The sequence below is a fragment of the Barbatula barbatula genome (assembly GCF_947034865.1).
Source record: "Barbatula barbatula genome assembly, chromosome: 10".
Classification (NCBI taxonomy): domain Eukaryota; kingdom Metazoa; phylum Chordata; class Actinopteri; order Cypriniformes; family Nemacheilidae; genus Barbatula; species Barbatula barbatula.
Window position 1 is genome coordinate 14,685,368 of NC_136773.1, and position 12,692 is coordinate 14,698,059.

Here is a 12,692-nt window from a genome sequence, read left to right on the forward strand (position 1 = left end):
AGTGATGAAACTAGAGAAAATGTAATCTGATTTCTGCACAAAGACACAAAATATAGTTTAACCATCTCACTGTGGAGCGACAGTGCTGCCAATGAGGTACAGGCTCCCTGAAAATTTTAAAGACTTGTAAGCATTTTTACACAAAGAAAGGTTATGATGTAACAATTTGCAGGTCATTAATCAAATCTGACATTTATCATCATAATCTTAGATTTTATTGCTTCCATTAAAATACAGTACAAGATCTCTTCTCACATCATGCTGGGATAACATGAATCATCAGTTAGCTTGACAGATGCTGCTTTTAAGCAAAAAGCTTTTGGAATCCACAGAAATCCAACTCTAGATACATTGTATTTTTATTTATTCATAAAATGACATTTTTATATTGCTTTTGAAAAGGTTAGTGGTACCTATCTTTACATTGCACGCAAGTTACACTGAGCTCCTACGGACGGTTTTATCAGACTCACACGCATGGCCCAAAGTCACAGAAAAACTTCCAGTCTGTGTTTAAATATTTTTTTATTTTTATTATTAAACAGAAACTGCAGCGGGTTCTGTGAAACAGGGAAGTAACATGTGTATATAGCCCATCGAGACCAATTGCCTTCTAATTCTAATTCCTCTTGTGGTTGGTTGCGTGTTTCAAGAATCTCAGAATGTCGGCCGTTTTATTTAACCACCAAAGACCTCCTGAGCTCAAAAACAGCACAAATACCTTCATTTACTGGATGCAACCGAGAGAACGTCTTGCCCCAAGGCTACTGCAGGTCAGAGTCTGAATGCGGCTGATAAAAACTGGGTTGTGCGGTGAAAAGAATCTCATGATGGAGAAGATATGTAAACAAAGACTGTGCTTTTGAGAATATCTAACATTGCAAATGGAAATGGGAAGCTCAGCGAGGTCAAAACTCAATGTTTTCATCTGCCTCCGTCTCTTTCTACCGCTGCCAAATAATTGCACATACAAATATTTATTCCAATTTGTTTGATTTGCAAACAATTACAACCAAATCTCTTTGAGTTTGTTGAATTAATTAATTCACACAGCGGCCATCTTGATAATGCCCCCGGGCAAAGCATTCTTCGAAATATCTGTCACGGTGTTCATCAGAACAGAATAATGTATACAGATTTGGAACAACTCAATTTACTCACCCTTAAGACATAATTTTAATGTTTGGGGGAACTCTCCCTTTAAGTCAATAACATGGTTAATGAAAGTTTATAGGTTTTATTTCACCTATGATACCACATATGTAGCAAACTGCATCAGAAATAAAGTAATACTTTCACAAAAAATCTTATGTTTAGTCGAGGGTTAGTTACCCCAAAAAAGAACAAAATAACTCAAATTTGACTTATCTTTAAGTTGTTCTACACCTGTGTGACTTTCCATCTTGGAACAATAAAAATACCAGATGATGTTAAATAGATAAAGCGTTAAACAGAACATTATGGCCTGACAGATGTAGTTCAACCCACTCAATATTACTGTATGAATAAAATCATACACAGTGTCAACATTCTTAAAACATTTATAGATCCGTATTCTGGTGACAACCCTTCACTCCGTGTGTGCAGTATCATAACAGTAACACTTGAATATGTGTGAACAGGCGTGTTTGGCCTCTGGCTGTAGTGACATTAATGAATCATGCATCTGTGCAGTCATTCTGGCATTGGTGTTTTTCACAGGAACAGACCCTTCTCCAGGAAACAGACCTGAATCATAAGCGTGAGACGCGTTTAGCAAGAATCATAATTCAGAGTAGTGTGGCACAGGCCAGTGAACAGAGGCATTGGAAGGCCAGGAAGAGGAAGAGATAAACAATGATGTTTTGAAGAAAATGATCCGGCCTGCGTGATCGCACAAACATAACCTTTGCAAAGCAGGAAAGGAAAATAGAGGAGAAAGCCTTAAACTGTCATTGTAAGGTTGTGACTCATTTGCACTTGAGAAAGTGAGTTGATGAATAAGAGCCAGTAAGATTTGTTTAAGAACCTATAAACACAAAAAAAGTTTTTTAATGGAACATTTTTTAAAACATTCAATAGAGTTATAAGGACTAGTTTATTTGGGTGTCTTATTTTTGTGATATATGAAAAAGTAACATCATACAGATTTGCTAAGCGGGTAAATGAGGGTAAGTAAATACTAATATTGTGATTTTATTTTAGGATCAATTATTCTTTAAACCACTCTGCTCATTCACTCTTATTCAGTGTTTCTTGAAGGAAATAAATGAATAGCTCTGGTGATTCCTACCGTACAAAAACACTCTATATGAATTCAATAACCACAGATCTGCATCAGATGTGCAAACAGAGGAAGTCCAGGACAAGGCCTCTAACACAGCTCTGTGCAACCCCTACATCACCGCACGAATCAAGACCCTAGTTGATACACAGGAAACTCAAACCTCCTTCTCATGAACAAAACAACAGCCGTTTCACCAACTCACACTCCCTTTCCAGTGGGTGTGCAGCTGAAGACTGAAAAGTAACATCAAGTCTTCCCTCATTTATTTCTGCTTGCAAAAGACTTAATCTTCCATTCTTACAAACCATATCAACGGATCTTCATTGACTTGTAGCAAATACAGACAGCCTCACATATGGGTACAGGAATTATGTTACTTAATGCACTTTAAACATATAAAAATGTAAAAGGTATCGACAGTTATGTTCAAAATAATCATTTAAAAGTGAGTAAAGCTGGGAACAATGCACATTCTATTCTAAATCAAAAATCTAAAAAGTATCAAATTTGTTATTACTCTACAGAATGAAGAAGAAGGAATGTTAGACTGTTAAAAAAATAGATGTCTCCATTTTTCTTTACAAAGTCAAACATTTACTGTATAAAATGGAAAATGCTGGAAGATTTAGCATTCTTGTGAATCACTAACTAATATTTAGTTGTATAGCCACGGTTTCTGAGAACTGCTTCGCATCGGTGTTACATGGAGTCAACCATTATCTGACATCTGTGAAAAGATATTCCAGCCCAGGACAATTGCACTACTGACCACAATTTCTCTGCATTTCTTGGTTTTGCCTCAGAAACAGCGTTTTTGCTGTCACCCCCACAGGTATTGGATTAAGGTCTGGAGATTGGGCTGGCCACTTCATAACGTTAATCTTGTTGGTCTGGAACAAAGATGCTGCTCGCTTACTGGTGTGTCTTGTTGAAACACCCCAATTTCCTCTTCGGCATAAGGCAACATGACCTCTTTAAGTATTTTAATGTGCTCAAACTGACCCCCTGAATCCGATTAATAGGCCCAACACCATAGTATGAGAAACATCCCCATATCATCACGCTTGCGCCATCATGCTTCACTGTCTTCACAGTGTACTGTGGCTTGAATCCGGTGTTTGGGGGGGTCGTCTGACAAACTGTATGCAACCCCTATACTCTACTTCACCTACTAGTAAAATATTTTCCATATAAAAATATAATTTCTACCAAAAACAGTGACTGATCTGGTTAGTGATGTTGAACTGCTATTATTTTGAACATAACTGTGTATGCATGACTTGGAAAAAGAACAAATCAGAATAAATCTTTAAAGCCGCCTTTTCAATGCACACGACATTCAGACACAAATTTTGTTTTACAAATCCAAAGCTCGGATCGGATCCCAAAATTTCACATTATCTGCAAAAAACAAAAGAAGATATTTTGAAGAATGTTGGTAACTGAACAATGCCGGTACCCATTGACTTTATTGTACGGACACCAGTGCAAGTAAATGGGTACCACTGTGGTTTGGTTACCAACTTAAGTTTAAACTCTCTTATTTGTGTTCTGCAGAAGAAAGTTTAAAATGGGTTTAAAATGACAAGAGGGTGAGAAAATAATGACATTTTTGGGTGAACTACCACTTAAAAAGGAACGATAGAAAAAGACAAAAACCTTAAACACAGTTCAAACCAACTACAAAAACTGTAACACACGTGCAGTTACAAACATTTTGTTTCTGTAATCTGCATCAGATATATGTACATGGATTTCTAACTTTTTTAGATTTTTTTGTAACGTTTATTAAACGTTTTTGTGTATAAGACCATAATAACAGCAACACGTTGTGCAACAACTGGCAAACCTAATAAAATTCACCCAACATACCATTTGCACTTACATCCTATTTTTGTGCTGGCCTTCACACCTCCGAATCCCAAACAAATAAAACATCTATTTTCTCTACACGTGAGCATTTACTAACATGCGGGTTACTGTGTGTAAATTAGCCTACTATTCAAGTCACAAAGAATTTCAGGTAGGAATAAACGGCGACAACAATGCAACACAAAAACTGACCTTTGATCTGTGCACCTCTCCATCATCATCCTCTCCACCGACGCCCAGGATCTTGCGTGTCTTGAGGCGGCTCACAAGATCGGTCTGACTGTGTTTCTTCATTAGAGGCGGATGAGATTTAGTAGCCATTTAAACGGTCTACAGAAGACGACAGGAGAAGGAGAGGATCTGAAAGGTTTGTCACTTCATGTTCATGCACTCCTGTAAACTGAGAATGGGAGTTCTCAATCATCTAATCAAAGAAAAGACCTTCAATATGTAGAATCCCAGCGGGGACCAGGTTGGCCTTGCATTCCACACAGGAATGCTATTGTATTTTGCTCTCAGTCAGTCATTGGCCAACTCTTTCATAAAAAGATTACTATAATTATGTAAATAAGCAAGCACCGCTATTTTCATCATGGGTGGCTCTATTCAGCAATAGCGGTGCCTTCTAAAGACATTACTGCAGCTTTGATGTTTTATATAGAATTATCATTATTATTATTGCAATTTTAAACTTCACAATTTCTGCGAAAAAATGGGGTCCGCTAAATAGACTGGCGCTCCCAGGCACCCGGCAGGCCCATATTCCATCAATGCTGAATTCACGGTGTTGTCTTACTAGGAGGACATTTTATTGTCAGACGTTGGCCATTGACTGTCTCCTGCCATGGACTGCTTGGCCTGCTGGAACACGAGATCTCATTCTAATGAAAAGTCCGAGTCAGTGTAAAAGGACATTGTGATTGTCTTTCAGCGCGAGTATTGAAATCACCTGCTTTGATGTGCCAGGCAGCAGAGGTACAGACAGCAGGTGCTCCCTCAGCAGCAGAGGGGGAGAGGAGTTTGGTGTCTCAATCGATGAGGAAGAGGATGAAAAGCGTCTGAGAGTCTGAGACAGCGGGAAGGACAAAAACAGAGGTGCATTTGAGACTATCGTTGACAGTGATGTATTCAATTAAAGTGTGTAATAAATCTGAAAATGGAAATTTGAAATTGAATTATGAATAAATGCATGAATGAATAAATGAATTCCAACACTGCAGTCATTTAGTGCCAGCTCATGTCCATTTTGAGGGATGGAAAAAATCTACTATAAAACCAACACATGAAACTTAGCCATTCATGGGTAAAAACCTAATTGAAAAGTAAAGGATATAGTAAAAATGCTGTAAAATAGTAATGCAAAAGATGATATTGTTCTTAATAATGCATAGGAGTTATCCATTTGCACACAAAAACAAAGCTAAATCTATCAGTTTAACATTTTAATCTAAACACTCAAACATAAGTGTAATATACTAATGCAAAATGTCATCAACACTCTCATTATTAAACTGATGATATTGACTATTAAATGGTTAAAAAACAGCCGTGACATCATCAATGCATGTAAGAGGAAGGTAGAAGTCATCCTTCAATCAACATTCTCCATATAACATACAGCAGCAATCTACGTCTTTCAATAGTGAGCTTCTATGCGTTTCTTAGCATCAGGCTGGTGCTGGTGTGATGCAGTTGCCTAGCAACCCCACAGATTGTGCATTTGGCACCCTCCCTATTATTGAAAGTATATATTCCGTTATGAGGCTTTGTACAATTGACAGCTCACCCCATTGTTACCCTTTTGGCAGTCAAATCAGACCTTTCAGGTCATGTGGCTTTTTACCAGCCAGCTTTTTGTTGAATGCTCCGCTCCATTTGAAGACATTTTTAGTGTGATTTTACATTTACATTTAGCAGACGCTTTTATCCAAAGCGACTTACAGAGAGTACAGGGAGCAATAAAGCGATATGTCATACAGGGGCAATAAAACAAGTTACTAGTTTCCAAAAAAGCCAGAACAATACCTGTTGAGTTCTTTTTTTCAAGTATTCACAGAAGAGACACGTGAATCTTTATTATTAATAAAAATCATTAGAGCCATAACATCAGCACAAGCCTGTGATTCCACTAAGACATCCAGAGAGCAAACTTTAGCCTGAGGTGGTGTGTCTATGAGGACGAATCTTTCAAAGCAACGCATTATATCCGCAGTAAAACCAGACATGCATGTGCTGCAAGCCGAAGGATTGGGATGCTCTTAATAAAGTGTTAATGGGGATTTATAATGTATAGTGGAAGTTTGTTATTATTCTTTAAATCAGGTGCTGAAACAGACATCCGAAGTGAAAATTCTCATAAAAATTATGACAAATGTTATTAAAACTGCCAGTAAAGTAATGATCATCAGCATAACTTGACTGAGGGAGACACTGATGATACATAGAATTGCTTCCCTAGGTCTGAGTCAGTCTATTTTGCAATATTATCTATGATGATCAAATCTAATAAAATTAATTTACCGCACAGACGTTCACAAACACCACAGGTGAAACTTACAAAGAGCTCATTTGGTTGGCTATTAACTGTAATAGACATTATCTTGATTCATTTAATTATCTTCTTACAACATTAACAATAACCGGGGTGACGTATTCAAGATTTATAAATGATAATTGCTTTAAATTATAATCCCTCTTAAAAATAGAAATCATTCAAACTTGGCTGACTTTATAAGCAGCACACAACAAAAAGACTTTAAGATGATCATTGGTGACATAAACCATTGAACCTCTACAAAGAAAAACTTCTTACCCAACGTGTGTTTAATACAGCGTATAATGAAATCAGCGTGTTTTACCAAAAAGATGTGATGTTTCTGATCCATTAGTACTACAGGCTGAAACAAAGCACTGAGCTTTTACGCTCCAAAAGCATCTGTCATGGTCGTGCCACTGATGCGTTTAGTCTTGCTAATGCATCACTCTCATGGCTTGGTTGAGCTTGTCTTATCCATAACCATTATGGCTGAAAGGATTTTAAGAATACAAAATTAAAAGTATTAGTCAGAACGTCAGCAATGACAAAGAAAAAATGCAAGTGAAGCTCACCTTGAGTTGTAAGAGACGGAGGCACTTTATATGGATCGTGGAACAATGTTCCTGTCATAACACTTTGCTTAACCCTAAACGTTACCTACTGCAAAAATCAACACAACACAAACAAAAACCTAATCCTTAAATCTAATAGATTGATAGTGTTGAATGTTCTTCTACGATCAACAAGGATTTTGTTTAAGGAACACATCCTACTTAAGGGACCTTAAACTGCACATAGTTTTTATAAGATTTCAAGAACATAATCTGATTTGTTTATTTTATGAAGGCAAACGGTTTTAACTTTCTATGTAAAACTCTGCCTGCTGCTACAGATCCCCATGAAATCCAAATCTCATGTGCTGTTCTCAGTTAATGCTGCTGTCATTTTACTCACTTGTCAAAGACAGAGACCACACCAAGAAAAGGGCAAAAAAGTGACATGGCTAAACGCTATGACAGGTTACTTTAAACACAGAGCAAATACTTTCCTTGCTCTTTTGTTTCAACTGGAAAATAAGGCAAAGAACCACTGAGCTCACTGAATAACAGTACAGGAAAATCTGATGTAACAGAACTGGAGCTTCACAAATCTTGATATTGTACCTTAAAAGCTCCTTGTATGGTAACTACCACAGGGCCTGAATTTCTCTCAGTAATGAAAGAAACGTTTCACACATGAGCTCTGCTAGTTTCTGTCAGATGGCCTCCTCGATGAAATATAAATAAACTGGGTTAACCATCCATCAGAGGGTAAAAACAAATTAGTTGTTTTTTTGCAAGATGTATGACACGAACTGTGAATTCATAAAAAAGAAACATCACTCCAAGGCACTCGAAAGTGTTATAAAAGTTAAAAAGCCTATTTTAGGGGGTCAAGCCCAGAAGGGGCGGATACCCATATTGTATTTGTTAGTTTTCCTATTATTATTATTCGCCTGCAGTTGGCAGCCCATAGAATCGTACATAGGAAAGTTATGAGATTTGGCACACAGATAGAGGATACTCTCATATGTTACTGTAGTCTCTTTCTCAATCCCTCTAGCGCACCCAACAATCCAAAATTGTACATACACTCTTGCCCATAACTTCTGAACCGTACGTGTTCAAACTAAATGATTTCCCCCTCACGATTCAAGTGCACCCGATGACGTAATTTTGAATGAATTGAAAACCATGCTTTTTCTAACTCGTCCTGGAGCTTTTGATCGATTTGCACGAAAATTGGTGTGGAGCTCGCCAAATTGGATTTGATGCTGTATCTTTGCCAAACTTGCAAGTATCCATACGGAACTTGGTAGGTGTCATCAAAAGCCCGGCCTGAGGTAACACCCTGTGTTTTGGCACGGCGCCACTTCACGGTCTGAAAATTGCTATTTTTGCTTGTAACTTCCGAACGGTTTGTCCAAACATAAAATAGTTGGCCTCAGATTTGGGGTGTCATGCCGAGTTGAACGATATCCAGTTATTCCATGTCAGCCATATTGAATAATTTTGCGAAATGCTGTATTTTATGAACGCATTCATTACGATAATATATTTACTGGCCTATATTTGTCTGAGGTTGACGGATTTTCATAGGAATCATGTCCTTATATTTCGGAATTCTTGCAGAGTCCGACGAGACCAAACATGTAGTGTGATTTAGTGCACATGGCTTTATCTAAAAACATACAGTTAGGTCCATATATATTTGGACGCAGGCACAATTTTCATACTTCTAGCTCTGTATGCCACCAGAATAAAATTAAAATGATACAATCAAGATGAATTTGAAGTGCAGACTTTCAGCTTTAATTCAAGGGGTTGAACAAAAATATCAAACATTTTAGGAACTGCAGCCATTTTTATACACAGTCCCCCCATTTTCAGGGGCTCAAATGTAATTGGACAAATTAATATAATTGTAAATAAAATGTACATTTTCAATATTTTGTTGAGAATCCTTTGCAGGCAATGACTGCCTGAATTCTAGAGCCCATGGACATCACCAAAGACTGTGTTTCCTGCTTTGTGATGCTTTGCCAGGCCTTAACTGCAGCTGTCTTCAATTGTTGTTTGTTTGTGGGTCTTTCTGCCTTTAGTTCTGTCTTTAGCAAGTGAAATGCATGCTCGATCGGGTTGAGATCAGGTGATTGACTCGGCCATTGCAGAATATTCCACTTCTTGTCTTTAAAAAACTCCTGGGTTGCTTTTGCAGTGTGTTTTGGATCATTGTCCATCTGCACCGTGAAGCGCCGTCCAATCAACTTTGCTGCATTCGGCTTAATCTGGGCAGACAGTATATTCCTATACACTTCAGAATCCATCCGGCTGCTTCTGTCTTCTGTCACATTATCAATAAACACCAGTGATCCAGTGCCACTGGAAGCCATGCATGCCCATGCCATCACACTGCCTCCACCATGTTTTACAGATGAAGTAGTATGCTTTGGATCATGAGCTGTCCCAAGCCTTCTCCATACTTTTTTTCTTCCCATCATTTTGGTACAGGTTGATCTTAGTTTCATCCGTCCAAAGAATGCTTTTCCAGAACTGGTCAGGCTTTTTAGGTGTTTTTGGCAAAGTCTAATCTGGCCTTTCTATTCTTGATGCTTATTAATTGTTTGCACCTTGTGGTGAACCCTCTGTATTTGCTCTCGTGGAGTCTTCTCTTGATTGTAGACTTTGACAATGACACTCCTACCTCCAGGAGGGTTTCCTTCACTTGGCTGGAAGTTGTGAATGGGTTTTTCTTTACCAAGTAGAGAATCCTGCGATCATCAACCACTGTTGTCTTCCATGGACGTCCAAGCCTTTTTATGTTGCTGAGCTCACCAGTGCATTGTTTTTTTCTCAGAATGTACCAAACAGTTGATTTGGCCACTCCTAATGTTCCGGCTATCTCTCTGATGGATTTGTTTAGTTTTTTAAGCCTAATGATGGCCTGTTTGACCTGCATGTTGAGCTCCTTTGAACGCATGATGAATTTTCACAGCAATAGATTCAAAATGCAAATACACTTGAATCAACTTCATACCTTTTACCTGCTTAATTGATGAAGAAATAACGAAGGAATAGCCCACGGCTGTCCATAAAACAGCTTTTGATTCAATTGTCCAATTACTTTTGGTCCCTTGAAAAAGGGGGGTAACTTCTCTCAATAGCTGTAATTCCTAAACCCTTCTTCCAATTTGAATGTAAATACACTCAAATTAAACCTGAGAGTGTGCACTTTCAGCCCATATCCATTATATCACTATAGCTTGAATAGGTTTAGGTAAAAACCTAACAAAATTTAAAATTGTGCCTGTGTCCAAATATATATGGACCTAACTGTATAACACTTTCGAGTGCCTTGAAGTGATATTTTTTCAATCAAGAATCTAAAGAGCACAAATGCATGGACTATATACCCCAGGAGCATTCATTGCATTTTTTTAGGTAAACATATGTTATTCTTTCAGGGTCACTGCAACAAATATGCAGCCACTAAAAGTAACTAATCTGTCTAGAATGCAAGTGTGCCAAGCTGTGACGACTCATATTTCTTCAGTTTTGTTTTTGTTAGCTTGATTATATGAATGTGGTTTTATAGATTATCTACCTGCATTTAATACGATATGGTCTCCTTTCTTATAACTACACGTTTCATTTAAACCAGTATGACTATTGACTTTTATATTGTCTATGTTACATTTGATAAGAAAGAGCAACAATAGAGCAAGAGCAACAATATAATGTTGTCTGCTTATTATTTTTCTGTTATTACAGAATCTCAACAATTCATAACACTGTGTAAAACCTACATTTGTGAATTTTATTGAAAGAGAAACAAACATTCGCTGCACGAATTTTGCAACAATTGTTTGCACTGGTTATACATACACTCATATCATGTGGAAAAGCCATGAAGATATAAGATAAACTGAAAGCCGATGTCATTAACCTGACTGTGACCCGCACTGCACACATCGGGAAGTGTGTGATGTGTTTTTCTATCTGTTTGAGCATGAGGAGGTTTTCTGCACTCCTGTCTATTTACACCATCATGCCTGATCAGGGGCGCAACTACTCAGTGTTAGGGGGGTATGCAGAAACAGTTTTTGCGCCCCCCCTAAATAAAAAAGTGTGCCGGACATCATCATGTATGGGCTTGAAATAATAAAGGTTTATTTTAAAAGTATATCAGACAGCTACTGTAAGCCCACCATAATTATATGGTATATGGACACAAATATATAAAAATGTATTCATAGAAATTTCTCTGCCATTTCTTTCTTTTTGCCGTATCTAACACGTACCGATTCGTACCGAAACGTGACACAAGTGTAACGTATCGAACCGAACCCTGAATTTTGTGAACCATTACACCCCTACCTTTTCCATATTAATAATATTAAGAAATTAATCTGTTGGTATCAAGTATGAAGTTGGTATCAAGCTCCCTCTACACTTCCACCTAATGTTAGACCTACCTAACTTTGCTGTTAAATATAGCAGCCTAAATTCGATTTTTCAATCAGCCTAGGGATGGCATCAGATAAGACAACTATTATGCAGTAAGGTTGTGCTGCTGTTGAAATTACATGAACATTTGGGATTTTAAAAAGTACAAATATGACACACACACATACATATAGAAAAATAATTACAGGGTCACATCTCTCTCTGTTTAAAGATCTGTGCTGATATATATACATACATACATACATACATACACATATAGCACAGATCTTTAAAGAAGGAGAAATGTGGCCCTTGCAGCTTCCATGTCACCCAGCAGATGTAAAGTAGCCTGTATGTCTGACAGCACAGCTGAGCTAACATGAAGCTAATGGTAAAATAAAATCCATGATAAACCAGGCTAATTGCATAAGGAATGTTTTCCAGCTTCTAGTCATTTATTGTGCATGCTACCTTATATTTACCAGTTCTTATTTTACTTTAATAAAATTGAGATATGTCATGCATGGCATTGGTACAATAGGGTTTAACCAAAATATAAATGTAGATATCAGCAGCAACATTATTTTGCATTAAGTTAGCAAACACTTGCCAGTCAATATTTATATGTTCAAGCCTCCAAGTTTGGTAGCAAATCTATTCATGAATCCGACGGTCGGTTGCTCAGCAAGCTCGCTAGCTAACGTTAGTCTGTTTACATGAATATTGTATTTGCAAGAATAGACGTCACATTTTGAATCCTACCTGTTGCCTTTCACCATCCACGTAGTTAGCTGCTGTCGCATCCCTTGACAGGCCGTCTCCTTTTTCCATCTTTCTTTTTCTATTTTTAGCCCCCGACAGCTTTTTTGGTTTATCCATCTTTTTTCAAATTCAAATTTCAACGACAACTCACCAACGTTACTGCGTACTTAACGTAACTCACGGCGCCCCGCCCACTCGCGATATTACCCTTCTATGTCTAAATAAATTATATGATGGAATCTTATGAGGGCACCGGTGCCGCCTAGCCTGT

At 37.7% G+C, this 12,692-nt stretch overlaps 1 protein-coding gene across 5 annotated transcripts in view; it reads right to left on the minus strand.

Annotated features, from left to right (window-relative positions):
- The window catches only part of tp53i11b (tumor protein p53 inducible protein 11b), a 38,883-nt gene that overhangs the window by 7,557 nt on the left and 18,634 nt on the right, over positions 1 to 12,692 (minus strand). Inside the window, exons 2-5 of one of the 5 annotated variants that reach the window (XM_079466300.1) lie at positions 5,088 to 5,204; positions 4,935 to 4,999; positions 4,580 to 4,637; positions 4,331 to 4,468 (exon numbers count right to left, since the gene is read on the minus strand). In XM_079466300.1, the coding sequence (XP_079322426.1) occupies positions 4,331 to 4,459 (129 nt within the window). In that variant the 5' untranslated portion in view covers positions 4,460 to 4,468; positions 4,580 to 4,637; positions 4,935 to 4,999; positions 5,088 to 5,204. Of the gene's footprint in view, positions 1 to 4,330; positions 4,539 to 4,579; positions 4,638 to 4,934; positions 5,000 to 5,087; positions 5,205 to 12,692 lie in introns of all 5 variants that reach the window. The other 4 variants (XM_079466298.1, XM_079466296.1, XM_079466299.1 and 1 more) reach the window with 4 other exon arrangements.